Source organism: Thermobia domestica, chromosome 1 (assembly GCF_964235325.1).
Source record: "Thermobia domestica chromosome 1, izTheDome1.hap1.1, whole genome shotgun sequence".
Taxonomy (NCBI): domain Eukaryota; kingdom Metazoa; phylum Arthropoda; class Insecta; order Zygentoma; family Lepismatidae; genus Thermobia; species Thermobia domestica.
In genome coordinates, this window is record NC_137454.1 from 394,597,661 (window position 1) to 394,619,125 (window position 21,465).

Below are 21,465 nucleotides of genomic sequence, written 5' to 3' on the forward strand. Positions count from 1 at the left end.
CAAACTTCGAGCATTACATCCCTGCACCAAATGGTAGTTACGCTCAACGAACAGGTCTCAGTTGATAACTTTACTGAAACATTTATTTAAAGTGAATCTTCAATATTATCTCTTGATCCACTCAGAAGAGTGAATGCTTTACAACAGTCATTGTGTTAACTTGCTGTACAATTAATAAATCATAACTACGTGATTCATAGTATTCATTAATCATGTGTAGAGGACCTACTAACGTAGTAACACTATTACTTCGTATTTCCAATGTACACTCATGTCCAAAATGATTGACGCATGTCTATAAATATGTTGTAGGAATATAATTTGATGATTAATTCGCCCGGTATTTCTTATGATGTTTGTATGTGTATAATCAGCAAAGACATGTATGTGGCAAATTTCATGTCAGAAGAGCAGTAAATAAGAACAATAAAACAAAAATAAAACTTTCTTGTCCATTTAGCAACATTTTGTTTTAATCATTCTAATTTGCGTATTTATAATTATTTTTCTATGAAATTTACCACAAATATACATTTCCCGATTATACACATAGTATCAGTATTAAAACTACCCTACAAAATCATTATCAAATTATCTTCTTACAAGAAGACAGTTATATATATATATATGCGACAATCATTTTGGACATGAGTGTACATATATTAAGTCGTATATCTTATCTTATGTTCTAATATAATAAAATAGTTTCTTTGTGTGTCTGTGTGCAGTCTGGGGACCAGACGAGTAGACCGAGAGTTACCAAATTTTGGTCACGAGTACCTTGGTCTAGGCTCCAGACCAAGACGAAGTTTTTTCTTTTTTTTTTTTTCAAAATTCGAACCAGGGAGGTCTCAGGGCACGTGTAAAAGTAGTAGAAAATGACCGATATTAATGTCACATTCATAGATTTCGCGGTCGCTGAGATCAATGGTGAACCTCCGATCGCATTAACTTCCACATTCAACCCATTCGGCTGCGAGCCGGGGCAGGCAGGTAGCCAGCCCAAAAATGTAGGGTGGGGCTGAAGTTAGGGGGCCCCGATCCAACCACATTATAGTTCATCACCATATTATAGTTCATTTGCAAGCCTACCATGAAAATTTTAGGGGGCCAGCAAAAATTTAGGGGAGCCCGGCTCCCCAGACCCTCCCTTCGGGATCGGGCCGGGGGTCACCGAGGGAAAGAATACCGAGACATGTAAAAATAATCCAAAATGAAAGATATTAGTGTCAAAACCATAGTTTTCGCAGTGAGATGAATGGTGACATTTCCATTAGCGATTACTTTCAAATTGAGCTTCTATTGTGTGCGGGCCGGGCATTATCGGGGGTTGATACAAGACATGTAAAAATAATCGAAAATGGCCGATATTATTTTCAAATCCATTAGGAAAAAAAGTATTTTTTTCTTTCGTTGTTCAGTTTGTTTACATAGATATTTTACCTGACCCGTGCGAAGTGCGGGCATTTCAGCTAGTATTAAATAAAACGGACACATAAACTAGGAAGCAAACATAAATTTCATTAATATTAACATTAAGTTTTCATTAGTACAGAGTGGATGATTTCATTATTTAAATCATTCTAATTTATTGCTTTGAAGATTAATCATTTATTTTACTAAGTTTGTAATACTCATCTAACTCATAAAATATTGTTGTTTCTTTTTGCAGCAAATACTGTCAGAGTATGAGGAACCATGTGACATCTTGTGTGAAAATGGTGGAACTTGTGTAGTAAACTACAATGGTGAACAAAAGTGTAAATGCTTGAAGCATTTCTTTGGATTTAGATGTACTGAGAAAATAGACCATTGCCTCCGAAATCCATGTCCGAAGGGATTAAGCTGTGAGTCTACGTTCGGAGGATTTACTTGTCTTTGTCCTCCGTCTTACATGGGAGTTTTCTGTAACATATGTAAGTGTATTAAGTGAGTTTTTCGTAGGAACGTCGAGTTTTCAAAATCAGTGTGGGTAGCCATGGGCGGAGTTAGGAATTGTCTGCTGCAAGGAGCACACCTTTTCTCTGTTAGGGGCACGGTAAACACAAATGAGATAAGTTGAATTTCTATTTTTTGTCAAAAAGTTGGGGGGCAGTGTTTCCCCATGCCCCCCATAACTCCGCCCATGACGGGGTACTATAAGTCACAATCTACAACGGGCGATCAGCGGGTATGAGATACCCGGGCTTAGCGGCGGCCAGAAATCTTCTCTCGGAAAATCACATAAATTGACCCTCACAGAATGGAGTTTTCACTTCACAGAATGAAATATTGTTGAATAAGAATGTCAAATGAGAGTATGATGGTGTAAGTACCAAGGTTCGAGGGTTTTAAGTCACTATCTTAGCTTTTATCACTCGATTCTCAACACTAACCTTTGGATTTTCAGTTTTTATAAGAAAAGAAAAAGCAAATTATGCCAGTTATGAGAAAATAAATTATGCGCATGTTTCTCTATATTGATAATGCATCAAATTGAAGTGACAGGTTTGTCTTTATTTAGAAAATCAGAAGATATGCGGAACATCTAATTCTTACTCAAAGAAAATGTTCTGTCGAGTAGTTGATCGTTTGATAAAAATGTTCCCAATCATAGGATCTATATCAGTTAAAAGTGTGATGAGATATTAGAATTTCCGTGTTTATTCCTTCTTTCTTTTTCTCTCTTCTCTTTTTTATTTTTCTCTTTTTTTCGTGCGGGTGCTGAACTACTCCACAAAAATTCAAGAGCCGCCTGCCGGCCAACTGCGTGCCCTCCATTTCCCGATATTCACCATCTGTATCTTTGCTACAATTAACTGAACGATATATTATTGCTTTGTTGATAGTGGAAACCACGAATTGTAATGTTTTAGCATCTTCTGTTCGTAGGTAGACACCTGGTTTTACTACTTCCGCAGGGCGTCTGCTTTTCTCTTGTTATTCTTTTCTGGTGAGATGTAGACTTGTTCAGTTGTGTTGATGATGATGTTCACTGTTGTATTCAGTATCTTTTGAGCATTTGATTAAACCATCTTAATCAGCTGTGGTCTGCTTGCTTGCTGAGTCATTGAGTATAGGATAGAGGTAAACCATGCTAATATCTTCTTAGTAGCATCATCAATTGCGTCTTTAATGAGCTGTGGCTGTTGTTAATTTAATTATCTCCTCCTTTTCATCTTGTATTCATGTTCTTTTAGAGTTTGGTTCTGAAGAGGCTGTTGTTCTTGTTGAGTCTGGACCTGATAAGGGCCGCGGATTTGTCACTTCTCTACTGATAATGTTAGGTTTTGAGGTTCTTGTGGTCTAGACGGGCATTGGCTACTTCCAGTTCTGTGTTCTTCGATATAGATAGCACAGAAGCACAAAAGTTTGTTTTGGTGGTCCTTACGCAGTCTGTTCACATCTATTGGATACAATTTTCCTAATGTATTGCTGCTTGGGATTTCCGTATTGGTAGCATTGCCAGCATGGGATAGGTCGTGCGTTGCTTTGTGATCTCTCTATTTTGTAGTTAATGTCTTGGGTTCGTAGACCGTGTATAAGCAGTTTTTCTACATCTTTAGTGTGCTCTGTGCTCTGAAAAGAGCCAGATGAGGGGTGAGCCCTTGCAGTCTGTATTCTGGTTGTTAAATTCGTTAAACGAATATGTTGTGATTTTAGTTGTCTTTATGTCTTCTATGTTTTTAGTAATGATAACACTGCCACAACGCAAGTGTATGTTGTTCTTTTATTTATATAGTGGATTCTTCGCTGCCTCCTGGCGTCCGTTTGTTGTGTCAGTTGCATCGTTGATCTGTTTCTCTTTTGAGCAGTCTACTTTCAGTGAAGTTTGCCTTTCTCCTTGTTGTAGCATTGGATCTCGTCTCTTTTCTGAGCACAATTTTGAGGTTTGTCTCCTGTGAGAGTGGATTTTCCCTTGAAGTCTTCTTGATTTTGTTCTTGTCCTCTTGTTTTGGGCGTGGGAGACCCGAGTTCGATTCCCGGCGAGAGCTCATGTTCCGATGCCACGTTAATCAGTAGACATGTCTCATATAGCCTCGCTGCTGAACGGGACGAGAAACTCAAAATCAACAATCAATCTCTTGTTTTGTATATGAGTCGGCTCGGTAGAGGTGACTGTCTCTCTCTCTCTCTCTCTCTCTCTCTCTCTCTCTCTGGTATGTGAACTGGTTTCTCTCTTCTTTTGGTGGGTGTGAGTGTGCTTGGGTTTGGTTTTCCACGTATGCGTAGGCAAGGTTATCTGTCTAACTACAGCTGTACTCCTGTATGAGTTTTTCTATTTCTTCACATACTAGAGCTTATGAACCCTCACGTTCTGCCATGCTGACACTTGGTGTGTACTGGCTCTGAAAAGGACCAGTTTCTTCTTTCGAACTCTGTGTCTGCGTATCTTGGCGCAGTATCCAAAGTCTTTATCTTCAAAGATACGAAGAAGTAGTTCCTATTGATCCTCTGCTTTGGCATTCTTAATGGGTGTTTAGCTGCTATTTGAGACTTTGGCTTTAGAAAGGACAGAGGTACTAAATTTGGATTTCGGGCCTAAGAAAGACCTATTTTCTCTAATTTGAGTGTTTAATATCTCTAAAGCACTCAAAGGGAAACGTATTGCATTCATGACAATCAAATGTCAGCAAAACCTGCAAAATCTATATGGCCAATGCGAATCTTGATCCACAATGGAGGGTCAGACCGACGCAAAACAATATTATTCCCCCCATGCTCTATGTGTTAGGTGCCATGCTTTTTGAAATTGTCTTCATTAGAGCAACCTATCTGACAAGCTGGTTATTGTCAATAGCATAGTTTAACTTCCCTTTCAAGTTCTCGAGGATCTCGAAGTTCTTGGAGTTTAATACTGTACACAATATCGTCTTGCAGAAATATTCTGGTTGCGTGATGCTTTTCAGAATACGTCCTTACTCCTCAGCACTCTGTGTTCGAAACCCTGCTCCCGCCTCTCGAACGCCAACAGGAAAGTCCTCAATAGCTTGCCTTGGCCTGAAGACCGCACCCATGGTAGTACCGCACTGATGAGCATATCGCCATAGGTCTCCTCAGTACACAGTTAGGTACAGTTAATCAAGTGACTCAGTGACGTATGACGTCTTTCCCCTCAAAGTTCAATTACGTATTGCTGTAATAATAACCGGACAGCAATGTGGAGCTACCAACCTCTCATTGAATATTTTCTAACTCTATTTGAATAACATTCTCCAGTGGCAGTAGAAGCTCATAATCGATTGAAGGGGAGAGGTTTCTAGCACAGAAGAAGTGTTATGCAGACGAAGAAAGATTACCAAGGATACAGAAGAGATTTCCCAGCGCTTGCCTAAGGTTCGCCTAAGGTGTATACACCGGAAACCTTGTGGTGATAATAATTAAGATGTAACTACACAGGAAACAGCATAATTACAGGACAGTCTTTTAAGATAGTCCAGCAGACGAGTTATCAAATTAAGAGACCTGAGTACACACAAACGAAAATACATACTGCTTCCTTAACAAATATGCATTGCTTTTAGTCTTCTAGATCCTCTTTTGTAGTGCTAGATTACACTCTGCTCATACAAGCTCAACAGGCTTTGCCGACGTTCGTTTGACAGGAGTATAACAATATTTCGCTAGGATAGCGTTAGAGAAGTAATAGATAGAATAATATTGAGGAAACCAAACCTTAAATGTTAGTAGAGCCTTCATAACACAAATAGATTCTTGGCCCTTTTCAGGACCATCACCTAAATTACAAGATGCCGTGACCAAGAAAGAAAACACCATTAAAGAGGAAAACAAGTATTGACAACTCACTAACATGACAATACAGAAATAAGAGGACACCACGCACAGAAGAGGGACACTGGAAAGATCCCAATACACCGTCACAAGAATCGGAAGCCCCTCTGGGGATGCTAACGGTAAAGATACATGGAGTGAGCAAGAGATCCCCGACCATAGTAGACATCGAAGCCATAATATATAGAAAAATGAACGCAGATGTATTTATTATGTCATGTGGAGACTTCAGACACCACGTACACTTTCTGCTGCTTGCAGGCAGTTATTTCTCCACATTTTCACAATAAAGACTTTGGCCAACAAGCAGTAATATTTGATCATCAGAATAGCAAATGAAAAGTCTCGAGCGAATACGATTCAAGTAGTGGCAGCGAGTGTACAATAACAGAGGACTTATCATCGAAGACGACGAACCGTTGATATAAGTAAAATATAGAAAACCCCAAGGGAAGCAGAGAGAGAAGAAGCGCAAAAACTCAACGAACTCACAGAATCTGGACCAAATGAATCAAAAATCTGTGCAAAAGAAACACACACAGAAGGAAAAAAAACTAACAAAAAAGCTTGTCAAAAACCATACAGAGAATACAGGAAATCAAATAGAAAACTTGTCACTAAAATTCACAGAGGATGCAGCAAACCAAGAAGAAAACCTGTCAATAGCGCACGCAGGTGAAAACCAAAACACATAAGTGTGAAAACACCCTTTTACGAACGTAACACTGAAGAAAAGACAGAAGCGAACAGCAAGCAGAGAGAGCAAAGAACCTCTCCAAAAGATTAAGCAGAAGAAAAAGGCAACGTTCATATATGTCGCCAGAGACTACCCAACCAATGAAGATGTATAGATCAGATCAAAACAGAAAATAAAGACAACAAAGGGATTGTCACTACTCGTTAACTTTTTTCAGATTACTTTAACGACATCATAGCTCAGAAAGTAAAAGGTTATAGAAATGTCCACAAACATACCAAGACCAATGCCGTGTTGGAAGTGTTGGAAGTGTTGGAAGTGCTTTCAAAATGACAATTCCAAATACCGTGTACCAACTCACAGGTGTGTTTTTACTGTGCTAAGGTCCATTTGATAGGCAATCCATGCAATAATCCAATCAACCAAAAATTCTGTTATGTGTGGCAATGAGAGACAGAAGTGGAGTGGCAAATGGTCAGCTAGAGCAACAACCACTAACCAAACAAGAAGTCCAACCATTATCACAAATATAGAACTTAGTGGCCAAATGCAAATCGAATTTGAAAAGGACCGGAATGAAGATGGGAACGAATATGAAACAAACACAGGACACGACCAAGAAAAACTAACACAGCCATCAATCATAAAAGGTTAGATACAAGAAGCCATCAAGGAAGCAACTAGACCTAATAGAATTCTAAGTTGGATTTGACCGGTGCTCACTATTTCAACGAAACTAGAAGACAGGCAACAATGAACCACAGATGGCAAATTATTTGTAACTGAACTGATCTAAGCAGGAGAACTCAAACAAAAGAAAATAAAGCTATTAGATAAAGAAAGAATAAAGGAAGAAGCGGAGAAAACCAGGGAAGGAGGCAACTGGAGCCTGCACACAAATGACGACCTCAACAATGAACTGACCAGATTTTGCATGTTTGAAACCTAAAATAATAACAACAGATTCCATACTAATAATACACTCCCCAAATTACAGAGATTTTAACATTTAATAGACTATTTATTTATTACACAGTAGCAGATGTGTTTACATGGACTTTTGCTACCCCTTCTCAGTGTGATTTTGGCATGTAAATTGCTATCCCTCTATCAAAGCCATCAGAGTTAGAAATGTTCACGCGCTTATTTATCCTTCCTCCCTTTCTATCTACACTTTTTAGATACGAGTGTAAATGTCTCCGCATAGATGGAAGCCACGATACATACTACCAATGACAGATGCTTTACCTAAGTACATGCAGGGGCGGATCCAGGGGAGGCCCAGAAGAGGAAACATTCTTATTTTATATATATAAATAAAACCTATCCCAAAGTTTGGAGCCCTTAGAAGTAGCAGTACGACAACTCACCGCTTCCCCCCCAGAAGTCGGTCTTGGATCCGCCCCTGAGTACATGGAGGAGAGGTATTATAGGGAGCTGGCTTTAATAGGAGGCTGAGGAACTCAAATTTGATTGACAGGTGCCCTACTCCCGTCACCAAGAAACGGTCACTCGACGGTCCTGGGCAGGGTTGCCAATGCGTTGTCAAAAAATTCACCTAATACTCACTTAATTCAAAGAGTTTATGCAAATTATGCAATCTCTATCGAAAGATTTTTTTTTAATTCGTCATTTACAAATTTGCATAAGCAGTTACCGTATTTGGGTATATTTTGCATATTACTCACATTCTATATTTTTATAACCGCACGCGTGGCGGAGCGGTCTAGCATTACTTCTCTAGCTTCGTTGTGTATAGTTTGCCCTCTCTTACGCTGTGTATAGTTTGCCCTTTCTTACGCTGTGAAGCCATTGTCAAATGAATAATAAGCAACAAAACCGCAACCACAACAGCACACAACAAATAACCAACTCACACTCTCTTCAGAATTACATTCATGTGACAATTTTCTACCCCTGGCAACACTGACATATAGAAGGAGGGTGAGGGAGTGTCGCAAGAGTCAATCAGAAAAAATGGTGAAATTTTCCCCCCTCTGCCTCAGCCTCCGCTGGTAAACAAGCTAGCTCCCTATAATATGTAGACAGATGGTTGATGCTTTGCTCTGTCAGTTCGTAGGCTTTCCAGAGAGGCATCCTTTATTTTAGATTTCCTGTTTCTGTTTTCTGATAACCTTACCTGCTGACATGATGTCTAGCTTGAACGCCTTTGGTACATGAGATCCCGGGGTCTATTCCCAAGAGTATTGAAGGCATTATTGTGGTTCGGATTCCACTTGAAACTTTAGGTCAACGTCTCATATAGCCTCCCCATTGTAAAGGGAAGCTAAATTTCAATGAGCAAGCATACAAATGTATTTTCACTGTGTACTATGAATATTACATCAATAAATTAAATTTCATCTTCAAACTGAATGGTAACCGATTAGTGAGCTCAACCTACTAACTTTCAACCATCTTTTTATTTTGCAACATTTAAAAAAAAAAGTTATAACGGAAGAAAAGATCCAAAATGCTCTGAGAGTTGAGAACTCGAGCTGAATTAAAAAGAGAAAAGAGACAGCAGAGAGATGAAAAGGGTATTATTTGAAATTAACGATAAAATAACCTAACTAATGTATTTGTATAGCCTTCGAATATATTACTTAGCAAACTGTATGAGATTTTCAGATATTACTAGCAACACGTGGGAAATTCTGTGGTTGCAAATACGTTTTAATCAGTAGTGTAGCCAGGATGTGTGTTTGGGGGGGGGAGTGCTGTTATGAGTACATATAGAAAAATTACAAACAAAAAATATATAAACATAAAAATATATCAAAAATTACAAACATCAAAGTACCAAAGTACATTGTCGGACCTCTTTGGGTTGGCCCGGCCCCTCCGCCCCCCCCTTCCCTACGCCACTGATTTTAAGAGATGACATGTGAAAGTGTTGATTGTGGGTTGGCAGGTCCGCACTGTGCCAACAGTGCGGAAAATGACATGCCATAAATCCAGAAGGGAAATATACTTTTTGTCTCTCTTTCTTTCTTTATTTTTATCGTTCTTTCTTTTTTTCTAATTTTCTCTGTTTCTTTTCCTCTCTTTCTGTCTTTATGAAGAAACCGTATGCTTATTCCATTGACAGTGTATATTATAAGTCCTATTGTAGTTGTAAGCGAATCTTGTTGCTCTATGACAAGTAAAAGGCTTCTACATAATGATGTTAGCGAATCAGTCTCTTTGAACCCATAAACTATTTTAAACATAAGAAAAAAGTTCAAAGCTCAAAATACTTACCTTAGCAACTGGGATGTTTATTGATCAAGTAACATTGAAAGATATTGTTAATGTCTATTTCGTATAAGAGACAAGAAATTTACAAATGTGTAGGACGACATAGGTTGAAGGTTCCTTTGTATGACAGTAAGTCTCCATTAACATTTACTTTTATGTTTTCCGTAAAATTAAGTATCTATGAGAATGACTCACCTTGCGTCGTATTTCTACCATGCTGTTATAAACAATTCCAAGAAACATCAGTAATGAATAATTAAGTAAACGAATGCGTATGATCTTTTTTTTTTTTTTTTTTTTGCGCCAAATACCGAAAGAGTCCAAGTGTTTCTTTCGACAGTTAATTATATTAAGTTTTATTTTCAGCTAAATGGAAACATTTTAAAGTGCTCAAGCAACCGCACTTTGCTTACTACCCATTGGTTTACGTGACTACGAGCGCAGCTTTCGCTTTTTACGCTAAAGATATAGGGTTTACAGCACATTTACATGTGAAACTAGGTGACGGTACGAACATCATTTCTAACGAATTTGAGAGAAACGAAAACCTGTTGCAACTTGAAAAGTTTAAATTTCCCATAATGGAAGATTTGGAAGGTGAGTAACTAAACTATAGATACATATATTGTATACTAGAAATATTAAGAACATAGAAATCACGGTTTATTGAGAGCAGAATCATTTCAGATATTTTAATAACAAGTGGGTTTCGTTGTTGTAAAGTGTGACACTGCAGTGGACTTCCAAACTGTGTGAATTCAATTATCAAACTTGATGCAGTACATGTATAACTCATGGTTTCAATAGAAGAATAGGATCAAAGATAGAACAGGTTTTTTAGACTCTGAACCGTTTGCAAATAAAACCGGTTCACTATCTGTTACCATTTTGTTCTATACCGATAAACATTGAAACTGGAAATGGCTAATTTGAACCACTTCCGGCTTTAATAGAAAGTTAACGGAGAAGATGGAACCTATCGTTGGAACGCTGAATCGATTGAAAGAAACTGCATCTCGATATCTCTTATTGTTTTGCTCTAATACGTGTCGACAGAAGGACGGATGGACAAAGTTGTTCTCTTAAGACTTTCCACACTTCTGCATAGCGTAATTTGGAAGTCCAATAGTTGACCCAATTCTACAAATCATTAGCCTTTAACAGGGAAAAGTGTCTTAAACATCGTTAAGTGAATTGAGGTTGAATAAAGCGATATCTGTTATTGTGAATCCTCATGTGACGTTTCTGAGAAAATCGAGAAAAGCAATTCCTTTGCAAGTTATAAATTTATACTGCACGATATCCACGGCACGTATTAAGGAGAAACTGTTACTAGAGTATATTTTTCATTACGAGAAAGTATATTGTTAGTGTGACATAGCCTAAAATTACCCTGAATTGTAAAACTTTATTTTTTGTTTAAGTATGATTTGGATTAGGAATTGGATTTCTGGGTTTTTGATATCTGTGGCCATGTTAGCCCGTCACGTATGAGGGACGACATCCTTCGGCGATCACACTATCCAAGGAAAGGGAAGGAAGGAAGCAGCCTGGGACCTGTATGTTAGTACTATCCCGGCATTTGCCTGGTGTGGATGAGGAAACCCTCACTCAGGATGCCTGGGCTAAAAAAGCTTTTACACTTTCCGATTGTGTGTCCCCAGCGGGAATCGAACCCGGAATCGCTCGCACCAAAAACGAGAGCATTAGCAACTGCACTACGCGGGATCACTACTTAAGTATAATATTGTCCAAAGGTTGATCGATGAATCACATCGAATGAACAAAACGAGGTATATTATCATGCGTAATTTGTGAGAAGATCGAATTTTTATTACGCTAAAAAGAGTCGTTCGTAACCAATAATAATGATTATTGTTCTTCTCTTGGAATATTTTTATTTATTTATTAACTGAATATGTAAAAGAATCTGTTATTAAATAACGGATTAGCGTTTAAAATTTTCTCAGTACCAATTGTCTATCAAAGTCTTTGTTTTCAAATTTTAATTCGTTAGCATTAACAAGACGACTTTTAGTATTCTAAACAAGTATTTCTTTCAGAAATAAGTATTCCGGGAGGCAAATGTTATCTTTCACACGGTATTGTTCTAGACTAAATCTGACCAAAGCAATACTAACTAATAAATAATAGCATTACAGTTTCGGCGAAGATATAACGCTATTATTCATTAAATAGTATATGCTTTAGTCAGAATTTGTCCTTTATTGTATACAAGAAGCTCCAAAGCTCCAGGGGCAAACTGAAAGTCGTGAGCAACATGTTTTCACAACCGTAATCTTTAGTTGTAACTGAAACTATCAACAAGTATATCATCTCAATCTACAAACCTTTCTTTCTTTCCAGACGTTAAGCTGTTTGTTGCTAGCACGTGACCACAGGCAGGATTTCCAAAATGGCGGGCAGCGATGTTTCTTTTCAACAGTGTGCTGTGATTGAATTCCTTGTTACAGAGGACCAATCTGCGTCTGAAATTCACCACAGACTGCAGCGTGCCTATGGAGATGTGTGTACATAGGTGCCAGCAGTGTAAGGAGTTGGGTGAAAGGTTTTAAGGATGGAAACACAAATATCGAAGATGAGCCTCGCAGCTGGCGCCATCGAACTGCCTCCACGGAACGCAACAAGGTAAGGGTTGGTGAAATGATTAGGAGACACAGGCGTATCACTGTAAACGAAATCGTTACAAAACTTGGTGTTGGACATAGTGCGGTACAAGAAATGATTCACAGCTTAGGTTATCGGAAGGTTTGTACTCGTTGGGTCTCACTTCCAAGGACCACAAACGTCAGAGACTAACAATTGCCCAAACCCTTCTTCAGACATTTCGACATGAAAATGATGACTTTTTGACGAGTATTGTGACTGGAGATGAAAGCTGGTTCCATCATCATAAACCTGAAAGAAAACAACTTAGTATGGAATGGCACCACTTGAATTCGCCACCGAAGAAGAAAGCGAAGACAGTGCAATCGGTAGGGAAAGTTATCGGAAACGTCTTCTGGGATATACAGGGTTTCATCCTGGCTGACTTTCTTGAGCCTGCATAAACCATAAATTCTGCCCGCTACATCCAGACATTTTTGAAGCTCCCTCGTGTCATGTTTGATAAACGTCCTGGAAAGAAGATTATCCTTCAGCAGGATAATACGAGTTCGCATACTGCACGTGCCACTATAGAGCAGATCAGGAGATTTGGGTGGAAAGCACTTCCACATCCTTCCTACAAACCGGAAATGTCATCCTCCGACTACCATCTTTTCGGTTTTGTGAAGGGACAGATGCGAGGCCATCGCTACGAGACACTAGAGAATATTCGGCAAGCACTGAGTCAGTGCCTACAGCAACTGGAGCGGAATTGTATCGCAAGGGTATTTTCAAACTTGCAGAACGATAGGAAAAATGTGTGCAAAAAACGGAGACTATGTGGAAAAGTGAAAGTAAGGTCCGTAGGTTGAGATGGTATATTTGGTTTCACTTACAAATAAAGATTAAGGTTATGAAACAATGTAGCTCACGACTTTCAGTATGCCCTTCGTATAATGAGTGGCATTCAGGTACTATTCTATTTATTATATTATAGACGTATTATTTTAGCCTCCTTCGAGCGGGGGACACTCTCAGAGCTCGGGGTACAGTGCTCCCCAAAAACATGTGTGTTTTTGTTTTCCTCTTTAATGCATACTTGTAATGAAGCGGTCATGATCTATCTGCCAACAAAAGGAAAACAAATGGAAGAATTAGGATCGAACTTCCATAGCATAACAATAAAATAAACGAGGACAAAGGTCGATATGAACTATGTAAGAAAAGTTATGTTAATATTGCGGATAATTTTTTACTTATTTTCGCGTATAGTAATTTGAGAATGCTGAATCTAATTTGATTATTTTCAAACGTATTCGTCCATGACGTCACATGAAAACTGATCTGAAAGGTGAAATTTTTAAAGTACCGTTTATGGTAATACTAAAAGCACCCATGCATAGATACTGTATATTCCTAATTGCATTTCGTGTAGTAATTTGAAAACGCTCAATTCATTACAACTATTTTTAAAGGTACATGTCCATAGGATTCCTAGATAACTGATCTCAAATACGTCATGTATATAAATATCCCGCATTCATCATCCTCAAATCAGTATAAAATCGCAATTAAAAACGCATCGAAGCGTGAGCAGTTTGCGTATTTTCGAAATACACTGAACTCTAGCCATAAGGCATTGTGAACGGGGTTACGCTTGGCAACAATGTAGGAAAAATGAATGGCGTTTATATCGCGATCACGAGTCATGACCTACATATAGCACAAAGTAAATGCCAGATGCTGTCGGCTGTGGTAGTCGAGTGAGGTAGCGCAACATGCTAGTAAGGAAAATCGTTGTTGGCGTGGGTTCAAATCCTGCGTTAGGAAAGTATTTTTAAATTTTTTTATAATACTTCTTTCCTTAAAATAAGATTAAAATACTATTCAAAAAGTGATTTAACGATTATTTTTTAAAATTTTCATTAAAATAAGCTTGCCCTTGTACTTATACAGATTTATAGCAAAAGTAATAATAATAATAGGAACGGATTAGAATGCAATTCAGCATTCATTTGTTTCCGCGCGATGTTGCCAAACCTGGCTAGGGCTGAGTGTATTTCGAGAATATGCGAGCAGTTTACTAGTGACTTAATTCTTAGTTGCATTATTTATCTTATAAATTTAACACAACTGTAGTATTTCAAATTGTATGTCTCTAAGAAGTCACTGCATACCCCAAATTGAATACCACTTCAATAGAACAGCGAAGTTTGTGATAATATGAATATCCTTTCCAAATTTCTCTCATATAAACCAAACAACTTCCTGTAGTCTTTGTACAACGAAACACAATCATTTATCTTCAAAATTGTGTTAACATTTTGCTTCGTCTGATCCTATTCGAAGATATAAAGGCCAAGTTTGTGTTGCTTCTTTTCAGGTGAAATTTTTACCTTCCAGTTCAATCACACGTACACACTTGAAGGAGTGTACAATATTTATGTGAGGTTCACCAACTTTCACGAAACTGTCTTTGAGACAACGTATCAAATTCGTGTGGTCAGCCTGATGGAAGATTGTGAATTATCCGCTTACGTTCTAAACAGGTAAACAGGTGAAAGCATCATTCTTATGTTAGCAAGATTTTTTGAATTTATGAATACCTTTGTCGTACTGCAGATATTACCTCAGAAAAAGATTCCGTGGGATTTAAGTAACTGGATGAAGTCGTAATAAAGTGATTTTAAAGGTTTCCGAAGTCAAACCCTTACTCAGTTTGCGTAGAGGATAAATTCCCATGTGTAGCTTTCTGAACAAATCATTCATGTGTTCAGCCGAGGGAAAGTTAGAATCCATTTTTAATTCTAAAGCAATTATAAACATCAAAAACGTGTCTCAATCCTCAATTAAATGTATAATATACACCTTGTTCTAAAAAGATTCAGCGAATTGATTATGGCTGTTTTGAGGCAAAAATTTTCTAAGCCCATCTTCAGAAGACTGTAGACGAAAGATGCCAGGTTCGAACCTCCAAGCCAACCTTTTGCAATTAGAAGAAAATGTGCAGGTGTGTTTTTCTTGTTTGAAGTATAATAAAACATTTTGAAATGTTATTAAGTGTAGAAATAATAACATTGATTGAAATACTTAATGATACAATATTTTGAAACTATGTATTCACGTGCTTGTTTGGTCATTTAGGTTTCCATACGTAAATGAACAATTCCAATGAAAGGGAAGACAGCGAACATAGTTCTCGCATTCATAGTAAAATAAAAAGACAAATGAGAAAAAACGGATATGAATGTCATTGTCTTGGAAATTCAGTTATATTTCGTTTGAAGGAGTTCAGCCAGAGTAGTCATGTTTGCTTACTGGATAATTGCGGGAGTTTAAATCTTAAGGTCGTGAGTTCGATTCCTGTTTGAGTCAAAAATTTTCGTATGTAATTCTATTTTCTTCAAATGAATCAGTTGTCTGTGTATAATCAAACAATATACATTACATCAGTTGTGCGTGTATTCATATAATCATTTCAAGACATAAGTAATTAATATCTTTAAAATACAACCTCTGAGATGTGGTAGGGATAGAACGTCGGTATATTATATGTGAATGTTAAATACAAATTAAGAAAATCGTGTAACGGCAATAAATAAGATATGTAGTGTATTTATCTACAGCCATTTATCATACACAGCTTACTTCTCAATATTCTCTTTACAGCATGTGATTTACGTTCTTGAAATATAGTCAGAGGCGTAAAGAGAACATGCGGTATAAACAGAAAATATCCAAAAATCAGATCGTGGTTCCAGACAAAAAACTAACGAACCCAAAACCTTCACGATCCTCACAGGTCACTGTGAGACTGAAATTGTCCTTTAGTTCGAAATCGAGAATGGAACTTGTTTACATAGGTTCAATACGGTCTTGGGAAGTAGAGTAACGCAAGTAACGCGTTACTTTTTAAGTAACGTTTCCTAGTAACGCGTTACATTTTTTCCAAAGTAACTGTAACGGTAACGCGTTACAAATTTTTAAGTAACGTACCTAGTTTGCGTTACTTTTATCGCTTTACATTTCGGATGAGTAACTACAATATATGTATATGTTTTTTCGGAAACAAATGTTTCTTTCCTGTATGTGAATTTCTCAGAATGGAACAATGGAGCATGAACTACTTATGTCAGTGACCGACAGTCATCGACGCACACAAAAACAGATAAGATCATAGTGACACTTGCTGTTTTTGGAAGATGAGTACAGCCTCAGGGAAATCACGTGTACTGATTGCAAGCACCTGGAAGATTTTGTCATAGATTTTGGCAGCTCCAAATCAATACATTCAGTGAGTGAACTACGAGTGCAATGATACTGGTAGTCTATTTTACTTTGATTGATGTTGTTTTTATAAAGATGGAGAACGAAAATATTTTATCGTTCGAAAATTTGGAAGAATACTTTTTCTTAAAAGCTGAAGACGATAGTGGACAGAATTTAAAAGTAAAGTGGTGTCCCGGCGGGAAATATTTATTAACAACTAGGTTGAATCAATTAAAGATATCCAGTAAGGGGTTAATATGAATAAACTGTGTTCTGATGAGAAGTTGATGTAATGTTTATAGTTTGCAATATTGGAGTTCTTTTAAATTAGTTTGCATATTCTACAGTCCCGTTGATTATAGAGTTTGAAACAACTAGCTTTATCGATTTTAGAGTGACTGGCAAGTTTTGATTCTCCCCCATTTTATTAGTGTACTGCTCCTCTATATTCTGCATTTTTAATTTTACATAACAACATTGTTATTATTATATAATTAGTTTAGCAGAATAATAATAAGCAATCATTTTTTTTCTAACGCATAGGGATGGGCACGAGTCAAGCTAAAACTCGACTCGGCTCGAATTCAAGTTAAGTTTCGAGTCGAGTCAAAGATAATTTTCTCGAGTCGAGTTTCGAGCAAATTCACTGTTTTTGACGTCGAGTTTCAAGCCGAGTCGAACTTGATAAATGGCTCGCTTGTTCAGCTCGTTTTGAAATCATGGCCTGATTACACTGGAAAGCGAAAGCCATGAGTAATGTAAGCAGTAATATGGAATAATTTTAGTGTTGCTCACGAGAGGGGACTGTGTTCGTCTCAATAACGAGACCACAAGAGATTTTTATAACGAGCTTAATTCGGCTCGGCTCAACTGAGCCGATGGTTAGAGCCAGCTTGCTTAGGGTAAGCCACCGGCTCGAACCAGCTTGGTTGGGATGATCCATCTATTCGGTTTTCAACTGGGCCGAGGACTCTAGCCGTCTCGGTTGGGTGATCTGTTGACTCGGCTCACTTCTCGATTCGTTTCGATAGTCAATGAGCTGTGAGCCGAGCTGCTCGAGTCGTTGATAATTCTAAACCTGGGTCGAGCAGTTTTGAAGATATTTGGCCATCGCCGCGTAACTTTTAACAATATTTAGCTCGAGCTTGAATACTCAACCTAAACCCTCAACCGAAATTCAGAAGCTTGTGAACAATGTCCTTGACTCCTAGACTTCACGATTACCGCGGTTGGCAGTCAAGTGGTTTTTTAGTATTCAGATACAAACAGCTTATCTTTCATGTTTATACACAAGTGTTATTATAATAATAATAATAATAATAATAATAATAATAATAATAATAATAATAATAATAATAATAATAACATAAAAGTTGTAGTAGTAGTAGTATCATTGATAATAATTATATTGTCTATGTAGGATACTTCAAGAGAGTACTCGAAACTACACTCAGGATTTGGTTCGATTTGGCTCAACTCGACCCGAATTCTAGTCGAGTTGGAGGAAATTTTTCGATCCGAGTTCTAGGGTTGAGCTCAAAGATGTCTGTTTCGAGTCGAGTCGAGTTTCAAAGAAAACTCGCTCGAACACGCTTGTGCCGTCCCTACGAGTAATGCATTTTAGTCAGTGTTACATTATATGAAAATGTTCATACAGCTAGAAGTAAGAATTTGTTCTTGCATCTACATAAAGCGATTCAGAACGAGCAATACTACTACTACTACTACTACTACTACTACTAATAATAATAATAATAATAATAATAATAATAATAATAATAATAATAATAATAATAATAATAATAGTACGGAAAATTGCATTTTTTTCACATATTCAAAGCTTCGGCCTAAAAGTAACGCGTTACTAACGAAGTAGGGTAACAGTTACTTTTGGGGGGCAGGTAACGCGTTACTAACGCGTTACAGTTTAAGGGAAAGTAAAGTAACTTGTAACGCGTTACATTTTTACAAGTAACTTACCCAACACTGGTTCAATATTCTGAAATGTTTTGTATATTTAAGTGATGACGTTTCTGTCCTTTGTCCCTTTCTCTCTGTCTCTTATCTGTATATATATATATATAATATATATATATATATATATTAAATATGTTTCAACTTGTATGTTTGTTTCAACTTAATTCTAGTATGCGTGGAGTAATTTTAACCAATTTCCTACACATATTACTTTCAGATTGGAAAAGAGTACTGTCGGGGTAAACTGTGGGGAGTGGGAGGGGGTACTATAAAAATGATAAAAAAACAATCGACAATAGTGTCGAATCCATAGTTTTCGGGGTCGCTTGATAAATGTATCACTGCACTCATTCGCCCCGAGTAATGTAAGAATATTGAAATAGACCCGATATTAGTGTCGAATCATAATGTTTCAGCGTCGCTAAGTTAATTGGTAGCAGTTATAATGCCGTTTAAGTCTAAATTCAACTCCACTGGTGGCACTATCTCTTTAACCCTCCTACGGAGAATGAAAGGGGCAGACATAAAGATGATAAAAAGACAAATATTAGTTTCGAATCCATAATTTTGGGGATCACTTAGATAAAGAATAGCACTCCAAATGCCATTGAATTCAGCCTCTATTAGCATACTGAAGGAGTATGTGAAATTGTGACATGTAAAATAATTTTATCAGTAGCCCATATTTCTATCTCTATAAAAATTTTGAAATAAATAATAAATTAATAAATGTTTACAAAGATGCCTGCGCTGCCAATAGTTTTGTAACACCTATATTCGAACCATGGTAAATGACATTTGTTTTTTGTTTTCAGTGCAAAATATGCAGAGACTGCAATTAAATATTTAAGAAGAAGTCACATTGTACTTGCGTCTGTCATAAGCACAACATGTCCATATCCTAAGTACAATCATCAATGGTCTTTGTACAAAATATCAGAAGAAGAAGATCCCAGCATTGCCAGTAAGTTCATAACTATTCATTTCTTGTACCTGACATGGAGGAAACAAGTAAGGAGTATGTAGCAACATAAACGTCATCCCTACATGCTAGTGACATCTAGCGTGCTTTGTACAAACCACTCCTCAAACTTGTTTCTTCCGTAAGTAGATGATAACATAACCCTCCAAACATATCTGATTCTCATCTGAGAATTGCAGGTCGCTTCAACGTTGAGGAAATACAATTTACGAAAAGAAGATTCGCTGTTCTTTGGCAAACATAACATTAAGGTATAACATGATCTACCAACACAACAGCACGTTTCCTTTAACAAAAGAAACACTGATCAAAGCTTAAAACACACTTTATTTTAAATTATAATTCGTAACGGTTTCGGATATCTAACATATCCTTATTCAGACAATATCGAAAATAAATCTAACCGAAACCGTTACGAATTATAATTTAAAATAAAGTGTGTTTTAAGCTTTGGTCAGTGTTTCTTTTGTTAAAATAATCAATCCAAAGCCATAAAAATAGTCTTACTATCACGTTTCCTTATTTGTAAAAAGTCAATGAGTTAAATTGGAATTCGTATAGTATGACTCGGTTGTAGGCGTCATTGTACTTGTGTAACAATTACAAGACTTGGTTGTAGTGCGTGACAATTGATGACAAAACCTATCGTCAAGACAAGGTACTCCCTTCGAAACTGCTTTATCATAATTAAAACTGAAAACTGATCAAAGCAGATCAGTTTTTAACAGATCTTTAACATGTAGCATCCAAAAGGTGTTGTTATCAACTTATCTTAGATAGGAAGGAAAAATTGCGTTTTTTCGACCTGAGCTTCTGGTCACCTGACCCCTATTTATTTAGTTGAAGCCAAAAAGAGGCATTTCACTGTTAATGATATTATTAGGACTTTATTTCCCAAACTAAGAAGATGTGAATATTCAAGAAGAACAAATAATAATGTTCCATTTTCGATAATATTTCATTTCATTCATCATATATTACATTATAAAATAAAATCTAAATGCTACAGCTGATATATCTTAGAAAATGAGAGGGAGTTGTTTCAAAAACTGAGAGGGAATCATTTCTAAGAACCAATGCGATTCCTCCTTTCCTTTTTAAAGAACTTTTAATTGCATACAGATCTTGACTTTTAATGACGGAACTCTCACTTAAAAAGAAAAATAAACTTATAATTCAACACTTGCATCACTCCATATACACTTCAACACATCTTTATTATCTTCTCTGTTCTGCTCAATCCAAGATATTTCTCCTGAAATCATGGATATTCGGTCCATTATTCCAATTCATTAATTTTTCTCCATCTCTTCTCTTCGTATCTATTCGGCCTCTTCATATTTTCTTATAATGCTTCTTCTTTCCCTTTCCAATCCTTCTACACTTCTCCAGTCTATTTCGTGTTCTGTTCTCTCACATGCTTATCATCGGCGCAAATCTGTCTTCAATATTGGGGGGGACGGGTAAGACGAGTCAAGCGATGTTCAAAATATTTATGAAGTTGAAAAACAATGCTGTGAAGGATCAGGGGAGTAGAATTGTCTTCAGTGCGTATTTAGGGAGCCATCGGACTGGGCTCAAGCTCCCCCCGAAATAAATTTGTTAGTTTTTCGCATTCCGCGCACAACAATAATCCTTCTTACCAATTCTAAGAATGTCATTAACTTTCCATTTTCTTATGCTCTTTCTTCAGAAATAATACTATATTTGTCCAATTTCATTCCATGTAAGAACTGCGTCCTTTTGTTCTTTCTTTCGTCCTTTCTACTTTTCTGTTTCTTTTTCTTGATGTTACTTTCTTTCATTTCGCTTATCATACTTTATCGACCGTTGTCAGTTGTGATTCAAGTCGGTTGTCATCAGTAACTCCGAAACTAAGAGGAGTTGATAAGCGAAACTTGTGTTCCACACCAACTTGCGC

At 37.2% G+C, this 21,465-nt stretch overlaps 1 protein-coding gene across 1 annotated transcript in view; it reads left to right on the plus strand.

Annotated features, from left to right (window-relative positions):
• Positions 1–21,465, plus strand: part of LOC145665344 (polycystin family receptor for egg jelly-like) — a 177,175-nt gene that overhangs the window by 14,168 nt on the left and 141,542 nt on the right. Inside the window, exons 4-7 of the mRNA XM_081732644.1 lie at positions 1,673–1,916; positions 10,076–10,306; positions 14,700–14,865; positions 19,378–19,526. Coding sequence (XP_081588770.1) covers positions 1,673–1,916; positions 10,076–10,306; positions 14,700–14,865; positions 19,378–19,526 — 790 coding nt within the window. The remainder of the gene's footprint in view (positions 1–1,672; positions 1,917–10,075; positions 10,307–14,699; positions 14,866–19,377; positions 19,527–21,465) is intronic.